This window comes from Heterodontus francisci, chromosome 5 (genome assembly GCF_036365525.1).
Source record: "Heterodontus francisci isolate sHetFra1 chromosome 5, sHetFra1.hap1, whole genome shotgun sequence".
NCBI classification, from domain to species: domain Eukaryota; kingdom Metazoa; phylum Chordata; class Chondrichthyes; order Heterodontiformes; family Heterodontidae; genus Heterodontus; species Heterodontus francisci.
The window spans coordinates 82373317-82389343 of NC_090375.1; the positions used below are offsets into that span (position 1 = coordinate 82373317).

The 16027-nt window shown below is 41.5% G+C and overlaps 1 protein-coding gene across 1 annotated transcript in view; it reads right to left on the reverse strand.

Annotated features, from left to right (window-relative positions):
* The window catches only part of smchd1 (structural maintenance of chromosomes flexible hinge domain containing 1), a 268185-nt gene that overhangs the window by 6718 nt on the left and 245440 nt on the right, over window positions 1–16027 (reverse strand). Inside the window, exons 45-46 of the mRNA XM_068031705.1 lie at window positions 15763–15934; window positions 3939–4097 (exon numbers count right to left, since the gene is read on the reverse strand). Of these exons, the coding sequence (XP_067887806.1) occupies window positions 3939–4097; window positions 15763–15934 (331 nt within the window). The remainder of the gene's footprint in view (window positions 1–3938; window positions 4098–15762; window positions 15935–16027) is intronic.

The following is a 16027-nucleotide window of genomic DNA, read 5'->3' on the forward strand; positions in this document are numbered from 1 at the left end:
ACGTCATCATATGCCTTCTGGAAACCCAAGTACAGCACATCAACAGCACATGTTACTTCTTCAAAGAACTCCAATAAATTGGTTATGCATGATTTCCATTTCACAAAACCATGTTGACTCTGCCAGATTACCTTCAATTTTTCTACGTGCCCTGCCATAACATCTTTAATAATAACTTCCATCATTTTCCCTATGACTGATGTTAAGCTAACTGGCTTGTAGTGTCCTGCTTTCTGTCTCCCTCCCATTTTGAATAAAGGAGTTACATTCACTATTTTCCAATCTAATGGAACGTTCCCCGAATCTAGGGAACTTTTGGAAAATTAAAACCAACACAACTATCTCACTAGTATTAAGTCCATCAGGACCTGGGGACTTGTCAGCCTGCAGCTGCAACAATTTGTTCAGTACCATTTCCCAGGTGATTGTAATTTTCTTGAGTTCCTCCCTCCCTTCCATTTCCTGATTTACAGCTATTTCTGGGATGTTACTTGTATCCTCTATGGGGGAAGACCGATGCAAAATACCCATTCAATTCATCTGCCATCTGTTAATTCCCCAGACTCACTTTCTATAAGGCCAACACTCTCCTTTTTAACTCTTCTTTTCCAACTATCTATAGAAACTCTTACTATTTTTTTTTATTACTAGCCAGCTTTCTTTCGCATTCTAATTTTTACCTCCTAATTAACCTTTGTCATTCTTTGCTGCTTTTAATATTCTGTTCAATCTTTGCGCAATTATATGCTTTTTCTTTAAGTTTGACACGATCTTTAACATTTTTAGTTAATCACGGATGGTGGGTTCTCCCCTTGGAATTTTTTGTTCTTGTTGGAATGTATCTATTCTGAAATATTCCCTGAAATACCTGCCACCACACCTCTATTGACCTATCCCCTAACCTACTTTACCAGTTCACTTTTGCTAGCTCTGCTTTCAAGCCCTCATAATTGCCCTTATTTAAGTATAAAATACTAGTCTTATACCCATCCTTCTCTCCCTTACTGAATGTAAAATTCAATCATATTACGATCGCTGCTGCCTAGGGGTGGCTTCACTGTGAGGTCATTAATTAATCCTATCTCATTGCACAATACCAGGTCTAGTATAGCCTGCTCTCTGTTTGGCTCCAGAATGTGCTGTTCTAAGAAACTATCCCAAAAGCATAAACTCCTCATCTGATCTTTCCGAGCTATATGTAAATTAAAATCCCCCATGATTATCGCAGTACCTTTCTGACAAGCACCCATTATTTCTTCCTTTGTACCCCGTCCTACTGTGTGGTTACTGTTAGGGGGCCTGTATACTACTCCCACAAGTGACTTCAGGCCTTTATCATTTCGCATCTTGACCCAAACTGCTTCAACATTCTGGTTTCCTGAACTTAGGTCATACCTCTCTATTGTGCTAATACCATTAATTAACAGAGCCATCCCTCCACCTTTTCCTAGCTTCCTGTCCTTCCTAAATGTCATGCACCCTTCAATAATCAGGTCCCAATCTAGATCATGCTGCAGCTATGTCTCTGTAATGGCCATCAGATCGTACGTACTTATTTCTATTTGTGCTATCAGTTCATCTGTTTTGTTTCGAATGCTACATGTATTCAGATACAGAGCCTTTAGTTTTGTCTTTTATTATTTTTGTAACCTCTAACCTTGTTAACTGATTTACTCTTAGATTTGCACTCTCCTTCCCTTCCTGTCATGGTCTGTTTATCTTTTCCCATATTAATACCTTTCTGTCTTGCCTTGTCTCTACTCTTTGATTTACCACATCTTCCCAAATCTGATTCCTTACCCTCACTATTTAGTTTAAAACCCTCTCTACTTCCCTAGTTATGCAGCTCGCTAGAACACGGTTCAGGTGTAGACCGTCCCAATGGTACAGCCCCCACTTTCCCCAGTACTGGTGCCAGTAGCCCACGATCCGGAACCCATTTCTACCACATCAGTCTTTGAGCCACTCATTCATTTCTCTAATCTTATTTGCCCTACTCCAATTTGCACATGGCTCAGATAACTTTCCCACTTTACAACAAACTGGACAGTATTTCTTTAAAAAAAGATTTCATTTTCTATTTACACAAAAATTACCTATTAACTGAAACACAAATCTGGCATTTACAATATAAAATATCTTAAAGTGGATAGCACTGCCTTGGGTTGCATATCTACAATAAACCAGCTTTGAGTAAAGTGTATAACAGCAACATGGTAATAAGAGCAAAAAAGAATAAGCCTTTAGAAGCAGTTCATGGTGGTTGAAAAAGGAGCTAAAATTGATCAGAATAATGTTTGGAAAGGATAACTGTTCTAATATACAATGGAGAAAAACTCAATGTAAAAAAGACATTGATAGAAAATTAAAGACAGTGCTTAAAACCTTCCTAAAATCGCTTTGGAGTTGAAATACCTGTCTCCACTAATGTTGGAAAAAAAGCAGATGCAAAAATATATACCGTCAACAATCTCTAACCTAACCCATAATCCGCTCTAGATATTACTGGAAGTAAATAAGTAAGTTTTGTTCAGGGTCAAATAATACTTTTCACTCGTCTACTTCTTCCCTTCAATTAGTGATGGCATGATTTTTGGCCTCCTTCTTAATGATGCAATTTAGGACTATATCCAGAGTTAGAATTAAATTCCAACGGCAAAATACAGCAATATACTTGGGGGTAATCTTCGGGTTATTCAAAGCATATGATAGAATATAGCACAATTTGCTTGTACTAGGTCTGGGGATAATCAAATCCAGATAAAATTTCAACATCTCCACCCTCGAGCAACATAATATTGGGACCAATCTTGCTGTGTGGGGCATCTTGCAATGTGTGCCATTAGACTTTTTCCTGCACCCTTCAGCTCGAATATAATTTGCACTGTAATGTGCTGAAAGTGCAAGGTGTTAATTATGCAATGAGGGCAAGAGGACACTTGGGACTTTGACAAACAATGGAATCGACAGTGTGTGTCCTTAACCAATGAGATTTAAGGATTGAGAAAGGAAGCGGAATGATGGAACAGGAGGTTGAATGAGCGAATTAGTGTTAAATCATATGAAAACACGAATTAGGAGCAGTCAACCACCAATTGGCCCTTCAAACCTGCTCCGCCATTTGATAAAATTATGGCTGATGTGATTGTGGCCTCAACTCTACTTTCCTGTCTACCTGTTATAAATACAAACATACAGTTACAGCTACCAAATCAGCTACAGAAAGGAGAGTGAAATAAAGATTGAATTGAGAGGGAGAGAAAAGGCACTAAAGTAAATTTTAAAAATTTGAATTTTTAAATGAAGAATTTACTACATGGAGCAATCAAAGCAGACTCAATAGTTTAAATAAAAGCAAAAGTACTGCAGATGCCAAAAATCTGAAATAAAAATAAAAAGTACTGGAAATACACAGCAGGTCTAGCAGCATCTGTGGTGAGAGAAGCACAGATAACGTTTCAGGTCAGCGACCATTCATCAGAACTGATGAGTTCTGATGAAAGGTCACTGACCTGAAATGGCAACTCTACTTCTCTCTCCACAGATGCTGCAAGACCTGCTGAGTATTTCCAGCACTTTTTGTTTTTATTTCAATAGTTTAAATTGTTCTCTTTCTGGGCTAGAGAGATGGATTCGCATTGCATTAACATTCACGCTGTTAAAAGGATTAATTATGAGCCCTAACTTTCTGTGGTGATTTTAATGGGCAATTTATGCACAAATCCAGCAAGTTCTTAAAAATAACTGGAAGGCTAAGGGTTTGATGTAGTTTGTACAAGGCAAGCTGCAGAATGATGCAAATGGGCCAGCGTGCACTAGAGATTTGCAATGTGTGGTGTTTCTTCCTCTGCAATTGCTCGATTTGCGCACCAGATTGAGAACTCTTATTTTTCCATGAAGATTTGGCACATTGTGTGATTAGGGGATTGATAACTTGCCGAGTTGCTTCTCTATTTGCTTGAGATGGTTTTCTTGTTCATTGAGCTCCTTGTGCTTCAGGGTCATTTCTGGTGAACCGAGATACTTCAACTGTAGATCCAGTTCCTGTTTGACATTATTAAGCTTGATCAGAGCAGAGCGATATTGCTGGATAAGATCTACAAGAAAAAGAAAACTGCTGAAAACAATATCATGCATGCTGAAAACATGGAGCGTACAAAGGAACATGAAAAGAGAACTGGTACATTTCTGATAAATCCATCAGCAAGTCAAACTACAAACTATAGTGAAAAAGTATTAAGCTTCAAGTTTGAAACTTTAGAATACCATTCAGCAAAGTGCATTTGTGTTTGTATTCAATTTCCCATGTGTTGAGTTTCTGATCACAGCTAGACCTTCAGGCACCACCAAAACATTTCCTTACAGAAACTAACAAACCAAAAGACCAGTTAACTCAGACCACTTACACCTTTCAGTAGGCAGAGAGTGGCACTGGCAAATTTCTGGAAACAGAACACTTAGAATCATAGAAAGTTAACGGCACAGAAAGAGGCCACTTGGCCCATTGTATCTCACCTATTCCCTGTCGAGGAATTGATTGCTGATTAGCATGCAAATAAACCAGGGAGTGAATCTGTTCTGGGGATGCTTAAGAGGGGTAAAAATCACCTGTTATTTAAGGGAAGATTTTTTTTTTTAAATTTTCAGGTAATGAAAAGTAATCACTATATTCAAATGTGTTATCTGAAATAAATTTTGAATATTACAGTGGCTGCAGCTTATAAAGCAATTATTGTTTTGCCTTGTTTATATATTTTACAGTGAACTAGAATCTGGCATAAAGTATAGTCACGGGGTAGCTTATGAATTTTTCCTCCTGTTTCTAAGTTTTTCTTGCTAGTAGCAGTTTACTAGACTAATACCTGGAATGGACATGTTGTCTTATGAGGAAAGGTTGGACAGGCTAGGCTTGCATCCACTAGAGTTTAGAAGAGTAAGAGGCGACTTGATTGAAACATACAAGATTTTGAGGGGTCTTGACAGGGTGGATGTGAAAAGTATGTTTCCTCTCTTGGGAGAACCTAGAACTCAGGGCCACTGCTTAAAAATGCAGTGAATAGGTAAAGCAGAGAGGTCAGCACAGTGGCAGATTTGATCTGCAGACAGCTGCTAGCAGGTATCATCCATAGTGGTGCTAAGTGTTAAACTCGAGAAAGCTTGTTATGGAAGAATAATGCTGGAGCCTAATTTTATTAAGTTTCACATTTATTGTGCACAGTAAAAGGATTACGTGTATGCAGCTCCTCACTCAAAACCCTTCCCCAGTCTCAGTGTCTGCTTATAAACACCCCCCACCTGCACATAATCAAACTGATACACAATTAACAGATTCCCTTCTTTCTTTTATAATACAATGTGGATTAACATGCTCAAATATCATTTCAAAATAAATTCCATATTGAATACAAAGTATTACATTGTGAGACGCCCTGCCTCTAGCACCCCTAACAATTTCTTTATACTATCATTTTGTCTTGTAAAAAAAAGTCGGATAGCTGATGACTTGCATCTACCCATTTAAGTTTGGAGATTTCCTTTTTTCTCCAGCATTTGTTTCAACCCAGCAAGGTCAATACGTAATCTTTTCTCTCAGTCACCTTTTGTAGACTGTATATTGTCCCAAATAGAACGATTATCCACAACATTTAATGGGTGTCCTATCTTCAGTATGTCCCTTGTTCAGAATTTCAACGAAAATATTTGAGAAATTGAATCCAATATCCACTGCCTCCATAAGACCCAGTGTTTCCCCAGCTAAAGTGCTTTTAACGACCCGTTTTCTTTTCTTAGCCTCCCAAGCTAAAGGACAACATTTCCCATTTTCACCCATCAGGAATATTATGAAATCAGCTGCATTCGAATACCCATCAGCATGTGAAGCTTTGGGTCACCTAAGGATGGGAACTTAAGTACACATTTCTCCAGATTGAGTTTTTTAAAATGTTTTATCTGCTCTTAAAACACTTTCAACTTTCGAATGTTTCAGCATTGTGCTTAACTCCAGCACATCAAAACTAGCATCAGGCCTAGTCTGAAAGCACAACTAGTTAAATTGACCAATCAAGCTTCGCAATTGTTCAGTCTCTAATATCTAAACCAATATATTTAAAGGTCCCACAAACTTGACTCCCAATCTTAAATTCTGCCCTAATCTTAACATACTTTTCAAAATCCGCAGTACCACCCCATAAAAAATCATCAACTTGCATCATGAAGATGCCTAAAAAATTCCCTTTATGATGCCAGTAAAACATGGCAAGATCTGTTTTTAGTTGAACACAACCAATTTTCAACAAGAGATCTCACCAAGAAATACCACACCCTGGAAGCATCATTAAGACCATAGATGCATTTGTTCAGTTTCCATAGTTTTCCTTCAGCATCTGTCACCTTTTTGGGGGAAGGTTTCAGAAACACTTCTTATTGAAAAGTATGATCCTGCAGAAATGCAGCTTTTGTGTCAATAGATCTACCCTCGCATGTATATGTGGCCAAGAGGGAAAAAGATTTTCAAGATTACTTTTCCAGCTGTAGGAGAATCCACTCTAACATCGATATCACCCAGTCGCTCTTCAAAACCCCTTGTAACTAGCCTCGTTTTAGCCTTATAAATTCCATCAGTAGAACTTTTTCAGTACAAATCCATTTGTGACAAGGCTGGCTGTCCTCTATCAGGTACCTCAGAATAAACTCCAAACTCTCTAATTCCTTATGTTTTGCTTCTATTAGGTCATTCTCAAGTTTATTGGAGGCCACTAAAACATCACGGTCATGAGGACTTCTGCTTCTAGTTCTATTCCGAGACTGCTCTCAAGCCTTCGTGTCATTGTGAAATCTGCTCAAACTACAGCCTCGATTAGTACTTTAATATCTTTCAGGAGTACTGCTACAAGATCTCCCTCGCACATTATCCAAGGTTTTTTCTCCAGTACGTGATTGCTTCCTTACGGAAGAGTCACTTCCAGACCCACTATTAGAACTTGCACTGTGCTTTCTTACCCTCCACTCTTGCACCCCATTCTGCCAGTCCATTAACCTTGCTTCTTGGCCATCATCTTGAACATTTAACCAATATTTAAACTTGTCTGTCGATTTTCCGGCATATCCCACAATTCTTGCACCCCTCCATCTATTAGAGCCCTCTGGAATATATGTCACCTGAGTACCTACTCTGGGCAATTGTCCTTTGGATGCAAAAGCACTTTCTAGAGTGTCATGATCCCTCACATTACTATCCAACCCTTGATCTACCTCATTCTGTTCCTCAGGACCTTCATCACAAACACATGAGCGTTTGAGGTACAAGGTGCATCATTTCCCTCTATCAACTTTTTTGTAATCAACCCTGATCAATCGCGAGGAATGTACCTTAACCGTTTGATTTCCATGCTCAATAATGACTGTCCAATGATCTTACCAGGGCATTTCCATTCCCTATGACCCTCTCTTTTACAATACACCAAATCTCCTGAATTAAATTCCACCTCAGATGGCCTTATATGATGCCTCAGAGCTCTCAGCCTTGATGAAAGCCCGTCTCCCTGCCTTCTAGAGCAGGAGAACTGTCACATAGTACAGAAAGCAATTTGGGATTCTGCCCACAGACTAATTGATAGGGACTATATCCTCCAACCATCTGAAGCGAATTCTTCGCCTGAACCGCCCATGTCAGGGCAGTTGTCAACTTGCAGCTTGGTTGGTCAGCTAAGATTTTATGCAGCATTGCATCAACCACTATGTGATTCCTTTCACAGAGCCCATTGCTGAAAGGACTTTCAGCTGCAGTATTCATAACCATAATGTTCATGTTTTCACACGTTTCTGAAAGTTTTTTAAAAATTCATTCATGGGATGTGGGCATCACTGGCCAGGCCAGCATTTATTGCCCATCCCTAATTGCCCTTGAGAAGGTGGTGATGAGCTGCCTTCTTGAACCACTACAGTCCATGTGGGGTAGGTACACCCACAGTGCTAGCGGTTAGATACAACTGAGTGGCTTGCTAGGCCATTTCAGAGGGCATGTCTGGAGTCACATGTAAGCCAGACCAGGTAAGGACAGCAGATTTCCTTCCCTAAAGGACATTAGTGAATCAGATAGGTTTTTACAACAATCGACAATGGTTTCATGGCCATCAATAGACTAGCTTTTTTATTCCAGATTTATTAATTGAATTCAAATTCCACCTTCTGTTGTGATGGGATTTGAACCCATGTCCCCAGAGCAATACCCTGGGTCTCTGGGTTACTAGTCCAGTGACAATACCACTACGCCACCACCTCCCCTAAGTCATTGGCAAACTCCCCTCCATTACCAGTCAGAAACTTAGCTGGTACCCCAAGTCCAGTCCCTATCCATTTCTCCGTAATTTTGTCCAGAATAGCCTTTTTATCCCTGCTATTTATTGTCGAAAGACTAAATCTGGTTGCTATCTCTATAAAATGTAGAATGAAAATATTCTTGTCTTTGTCCCACACCTTTAAATCCATGGCAACTGCCTCTTTAAAGTCACGTGTTAATAGAAGACTGACAATAGGACGTGATGGTGTCCTCTGATATTTTACAGATTGCACGCTTTTCACTAATCTCTTCTATTATCCTCCTAAACTCTTCATCAATCACAGTGCATCCTTTAGCAGGGTTTTTAATCTGGCTGCAGATCCTGTCACAGCAAAGCAGCATTTGACCAAATATGACACCAAGAAACCCCAGCAAAACTGAGGTGACTGGGGAGTGTTGAGGGAAAAACTACTGAATGGCTGAAGTGATATCTGGAATAAAGAGAGATGGTTGTTGTCAGAGGATGAAGCATCGATGTCCAGGATATTGCTGGTGTTAATCAGGGAAGCATTCTTCATTCAACCATCCTCAGCTGCTTCAACAATGGCCTTCCCTCCATCTTAAGGATAGGAGTGGTGCTATTTGTAAACATTTCTCCATGGTTTAAGCCCTTTCACAACTCAATTAATCACGAAGTTGCCTAGCCCAGCCTACTGTAGGACCTGGGCAATATTCAGGGTTGGGCTGCCAAGTGGCAGAAAACATATGTGCCAAGTGTGTGACAAAGGTAAACTTTTTCTCTTCACCCTTCTCACCTCATTTGCAATCTTTGACACGGTTGGCCATACCATCCTCCTCCAATGCACATCCACTGTCATCCAGCTGGCGATTACTCTCACCTGGTTCCATTCTCAGCTATCTAACTGTAGCCAGAGTATCACTTTCAATGGCTTCTCTTCCCACTCCCACAGTTATCTCTGGTTCCCCCAAGGGTCTATCCTTGGCCCCCTCCTACTTCTCATCTAAATGCTACCTACCGCTTGGTGACAATCTGAAAGCAAGCATTTTTTTTTTACATGTACGCTTACGACATCAAGCTCTACCTCAACACCACCTCTCTTGACTCAACTGTTGTTAAATTATCAGATTGCTTCACTGACATCCAGTACTGGATAAGCATAAATTTCCTCCAATTAAATATTGGGAAGCCTGAAGCTATTGTTTTCAGTCCCTGCTACAAATTCTGTTCCCTTAGCTACTAATGCCACCTCTCTCCCTGGCAACAGTCTGAAACCAAAACAACCTGCTCGCAAACTTGGTCTTATTTTTAAAAAAAATTCTTTCATGGAATGTGGGTGTCGCTGGAAAGTTGCCTTTTGGTGAGAGGCCTTCTTGAACCACTGCAGTCCATCTGGTGCGGGTACACCCACAGTGCTGTTAGGGAGGGAGTTCCAGGATTTTGATCCCGAGACAGTGATGGAACGGCGATATGGTTCCAATCCAGGATGGTGTGTGGCTTGGAAGAGAACTTGCAGATACTGGTGTTCCCATGTGTCTGCTGCCCTTGTCCTTCTCAGTGGAAGAGTTCGCGGGTTTGGAAGATGCTGTGGAAGGAGCTTTGTATTGCATCTTGTATATGGTACACAGTGCCACCACTGTGCATCGGTGGTGGAGGGAGTGAATGTTTAGGATGACGGATGGTGTGCTGATCAATCAGACTGCTTTGTCCTGGATAGTATTGAGCTTCGAGTGTTATTGGAGTTGCCCTCATCCAGACAAGTGGAGAGTATTATATCACAGTCCTGACTTGTGCCATGGAGATGGTGACAGACTTTGGGGAGTCAGGAGGCCAGTTACTCACTTCAGAATTCCCCGTCTCTGACCCCGAGAGGGGCATCCAACCACATTCACGCCATCACAAAGACCACCTATTTCCACCTCTGTAACATCACCTGACTTCATCCCTTTCTCAGCTCATTTACTGCTGAAACCCACATTCATGCCTTTGTTAGCTCTGGACTCGACAATTCCAACACCCTCCTTCCTAGCAGGTCTCCCACATTCTACCCTCCGTAAACCTGACATTACCCACAACACTGTTGCCCATGTCTTAACTTGCATCACCTCCCGTTCACTTATTAGCCCTGTGCTCACTGACTTACACTGGCTCTTGGCCAAACAACATCTTGGTTTTAAAATTCTCATCCTTATTTTCAAATATCTTCAGGGTCTCGCCCCTCCCTATCTCTGTAATCTCCTCCAGTCCCACACCCTCCAAGATATCAGTGCCTCTCTAGTTCTCGATTTCTGAGCATCCCGATTTTACTCGTTCCACAACTGGTGGCAGTGCCTGGGCCCTAAACTCTGGAAATCCCTCCCTACACACCTCTGCCTCGCTTTCTTTGAGACACCCCTTTATGACACTCCTTAAAAACTACCTCGTTGACCAAGCTTTTGGTCTTCTTATATCTTCTTACGTGGCTCAATGTCACATTTTGCTTTATAATGCTCCTTGGGATGGTTTGTTACATTAAAGACCCCATACAAACACAAGTTGTTGTTGTGTGAGGCAACGACCATTAGTCGTGGTGTGCTCCTCGTGCTCTATGTGGGAAGCCGGGAACAATTCCAGTGCCCACGACCAGCATGTGTGCAGGAAGTGTCTCCAGCTGGTACAAACGACGTAGGTAAAAAAAAATGATGAGGTCCTAAAAGCAGAATATAGGGAGTTAGGAAGCAAGTTGAAAAGTAGGACCTCAAAAGTAGTGATCTCAGGAATACTACCAGTGCCACGTGCTAGTCATAGCAGAAATAGCAGGATATATCAGAGAATACGTGGCTGAAGAGATGGTGTGAGAGGGAGGGTTTTAGATTCCTGGGATATTGGGACCTGTTCTGGGGGAGGTGGGACCAGTACAAATTGGACGGGTTCTACCTGGGCAGGACCGGGACTGATGTCCTAGGGGCAGTATTTGCTAGAGTGGTTGGGGAAGGTTTCAACTAAAATGGCAGGGGGATGGGAACCTTTGCAAGGAGTCAGAGGAGAGGGGAATCAAAGACAAGAACAAAAGACAGTAAGGGGAAAAAAAGTGATAGGCAGAGAAATCAAGGGCCAGAATCAAACAGGGCCACAGTGAAAAATAGCAGGAAAGGACCAAGTAATGGTAAAAAGACAAGCCTTAAGGCTTTGTGCCTTAATGCGCAGAGCATTTGCAATAAAGTGGATGAATTAGTCGTGCAAATAGATGTAAACGGGTATAATATAGTCGGAATTATGGAGACATGGCTGCAAGGTGACCAGGGATGGGAAATGAACATCCGGGGTATTCAGTGTTTGGGAAGGACAAACAAAAAGCAAAAGGCGGTGGAGTTGCATTGCTGGTTAAAGAGGAAATTAACGCAATACTGAGGAAAGATATTAGCTCTGACGATGTAGAGTCTGTATGGGTAGAGCTGAGAAACACTAAGGGGCAAAACACATTAGTGGGGGTTGTATATAGACCCCCAAACTGTAGTGGTAATGCTGGGAATGGCATTAAACAGGAAATTAGAGACGCATGCGATAAAGGAATATCTGTAATTATGGGTGACCTTAATCTGCATACAGATTGGGCAAATCAAATTAGTAACAATAACGTAGAGGAGGAATTCTTGGAGTGTATATGGGATCCGTTTCTGGACCAATACGTTGAGGAATCAACTACAGAATAGGCCATCCTAGACTGGGTATTGTGTAATAAGAGGAATAATTGACAATCCAGTTGTCGAGACCCCTTGGGGATGAGCGACCACAATATGATAGAATTCTTCATCAAGATGGAGTGATATAGTTGATTCTGAGACTAGGGTCCTGAATCTTAGTAAAGGAAACTATGAAGGTTATGAGGCGCGAATTGGCTATGATGGATTGGGAAACATTACTTAAAGGGGTGACGGTGGAAAGGCAATGGCAAATATTCAAAGAGCACATGGATGAACTGCAACAATTGTTTATTCCTGTCTGGCGCAAAAGTGAAATGGGAAAGGTAGCCAAACCATGGCTTACAAGGGAACTTAGAGATAGCATTAGATCCAAGGAAGAGGCAGATAAATTTGCCAGAAAAAACAACAGACCTGAGGATTGGGAGCAGTTTAGAACTCAGCAACGGAGGACCAAGGGATTGATTAAGAAGGGGAAAATAGAGTACGAGAGAAAGCTTGTGGGAAACATAAAAAATGACTGCAAAAGTTTCTATAGGTATGTGAAGAGAAAAAGATTAGGGAACTATAGACCAGTCAGCCTGACGTCAGTAGTGGGGAAAATTCTAGAGTCCATTATCAACGATTTTATAGCAGAGCACTTGGAGAACAGTGGTAGAATTGGACAGAGCCAGCATGGATTTACGAAAGGGAAATCATGCTTGACAAATCTACTAGAATTCTTTGAGGATGTAACTTGTAGAGTTGACGAGGGGGAGCCACTGGATGTGGTTTATTTGGACTTTCAGAAGGCTTTCGACAAAGTCCCACATAAGAGATTAGCGTGCAAAATTAAAGCGCATGCGATTGGGGGTATTGTATTGCGATGGATAGAAAATTGGCTGGCAGACAGGAAACAAAGAGTAGGGATAAATGGGTCTTTTTCCGAATGGCAGGCAGTAACTTAAAGGGGTACCACAGGGTTTGGTCATAGGACCGCAGCTATTCACAATATATATTTAGATGAGGGAACAAAATGTAATATCTCCAAATCTGCAGATGACACAAAACTGGGTGGGAGGGTGAGTTGTGAGGAGGATGCAGAGAAGCTTCAGGGTGATTTAGACAAGCTGAGTGAGAGGGCAAATGCACGGCAGATGCATTATAATGTGGATAAATGTGAGGTTATCCACTTTGGTTGCAAAAACAGGAAGACAGATTATCTGAATGGCTATAAACTGAGAGAGGGGAATATGCAGCGAAACCTGGGTGTTCTGGTACACCAGTTGCTGAAGGTAAGCATGCAGCTGCAACAGACAGTAAAAAGGCAAATAGTATGTTGGCCTTCATAGGGAGAGGATTCGAGTACAGGAGCAGGGATGTCTTGCTGCAATTATACAGGGCCTTGGCGAGGCCACACCTGGAATACTGTGCGCAGTTTTGGTCTCCTTATCTGAGGATGTTCTTGCTAAAGAGGGAGTGCAGCAAAGGTTTACCAGAGGTTGAGTTGGTTAGGATTATATTCGCTGGAGTTCAGAAGAGTGAGGGGGGATCTCCTAGAAACCTACAAAATTCTAACAGGACTTGACAGGGTAGTTGCAGGAAGGATGTTCCCAATGGTGGGGGAGTCCAGAACCAGGTGTCATAGTCTAAGGATACAGGGTAAACCATTCAGGACTGAGATGAAGAGAAATTTCTTCACCCAGAGAGTGGTGAACCTGTGGAATTCACTACCACAGAAAGCAGTTGAGGCAAGAAGGAGTTAGATATAGCTCTTGGGTTTAAAGGCATCAAAGGATATGGGGCGAAAACAGGAACAGGCTACTGAGTTGGATGATCAGCCATGATCATAATGAATGGCAGAGCAGGCTCGATGGGGCAGAATGGCCTACTCCTGCTCTTATTTTCTATGTTTCATTACTATCATGGCCCAAACACTTACCAACCATCCCTCCCTGCCGCCACTGACCTTCAAAAGCACCAGCATCTTCACATGCTCCACCATTAATACCCTGAAGGCCACCACTGAGGTGTCAATGACTCAGTGGTAGCACTCCCATCTGAGTCAGAAGGTTGTGGGCTCAAGTTCCACTCCAGAAGCTTCAGTACAAAATCTCTGCTGGCACGCCAATGCAGTACTGAGGGTGTTCTGCACTGTTGGAGGTGCTGTTTTTCGAATATGTTAAATTGGGGTCCTTTCAGGTGGATATAAAAGATCTCATGGCAATATTTTGAAGAGCTGGGAGTTCTCCCCAGTGTCCTAGTGAATATTTGGCTCTTGAAAAAAAAAAATCACTAAAACTAGTCATTATCACGGTACTATTTATGGATTCTTGCTGCGTGCAATTTGTTTGTTGCATTTCATATATTAGAACAATGACTACACGTTTAAAGTACTTCACTGGCTGTAAAGTGTTTTGGGACTTCACGAAGCTGTGAAAGCTCTACATAAATGCAAGTCTTACTTCAGAATCATACAGTACGGAAGGAGGCCATTCAGCCCACTGCGCCTGTGACATCTCCCTGAAAGAACTATCCAATTAGCCCCACTCCTCAGCTTTCTCCATATTGCTGCAACCTTTTCCTATTCAAGTTATATTCAATTCCTTTTTGAAAGTTACTATTCAATCTGCTTCCAACATCCTGTCAGGCAATGCAATCCAGATCATAACTTAATAAAAAAATTCTCGTTTCCCCTCTGGTTCCTTGCCAATTATCTTAAATCGGTGTCTTTTGGTAGTTACCAACACTCTTGTCAGTGGAAACTGTTTCTCCTTATTTGCTCCATTAAATCTACCGATAAAACTCTTTGCTCAAAGGAGAGCAATCCCAGCTTCTCTAGTCCCTCTACATAACAGAAGCTGCTCATCCCAGGTATCCTTCTAGAAAATCTCCTCTGCACCCACATCAAGGCCTTGACTCCTGCCTAAAGTGTGATGCCCCGAACTGGACACAATACACCAGCTGAGGCCTAACCATTGATTTACTTTCTTTCTTACCATTGACCAGACCATCAAAAGCTTGGTACTCTTGAATCGATGGTTCATCATTCGACTCCTCAAAGCCTCACTACCATCTACAAGCCTCAAGTCTAGATGGTGAAGGAATATTTGAATGGGGACTGTGCCACTGGACTCAATATCCACCACCTCCCTCATTGTGGCTGCAGAATGTGCCATCTACAGAATGCACTGCAGAAACTCAACAAGCTTACTTTAACAGCATCTTCCAACCCTGTCATCTACCCACCAAGAAGAATGAGAGCAGAAAGACTATGGAGGCTCCAAGCTACAGACAATCATGATTTGCACATATATCACTCATGTATAAAAGCAAAATACTGCGGATGCTGGAAATCTGAAATAAAAACAAGAAATGCTGGAATCACTCAGCAGGTCTGGCAGCATCTGTGAAAAGAGAAGCAGAGTTAACGTTTCGGGTCACTGACCCGAAACGTTAACTCTGCTTCTCTTTTCACAGATGCTGCCAGACCTGCTGAGTGATTCCAGCATTTCTTGTTTTTATATCACTCATGTATGGTTGCTGGGTCAAAATCCTGCAATTTCCTACCTAACAATATTTTGGGAGCACTATCAGCACAAGGACTTGTAGCAGATCAAGAAGAAAGCCCACCAAAACCTTCACAGGACAAATAGTGATGGACAACAGATGGAGTTTGCCGGTGCTGTGCACTCCCCAAAAACATACAAAATAACTTTCAAGGTTAACATTTTCCACACATTACTCCAGTCTAAATCCTGATTTATTTGTTCTGCATTAAATGTTATCCTCAATATTAAACATACCAATCTGAAAATTCAGTGTATAATAAGCCTTTGGTAGAGGAGCTCCAAACACCAATCCCCGAAGTTTGTCCAGTTGCGGTGCCTTGTTTTGAAGACCTCCGAACTTTCCATTGCTTCGGATTCTGTCCCCATCTCTCGTCAGCAATGTAGGGCAATGGGTGATTTTCACAACCTTAAAAAAAAGTTATAATTGAGTGAAATTAGGTCAAATTCCTGAGTCACAGCTTATTTAAAAAAGCAGGTCAACATTGCCAGCAAACTTCAT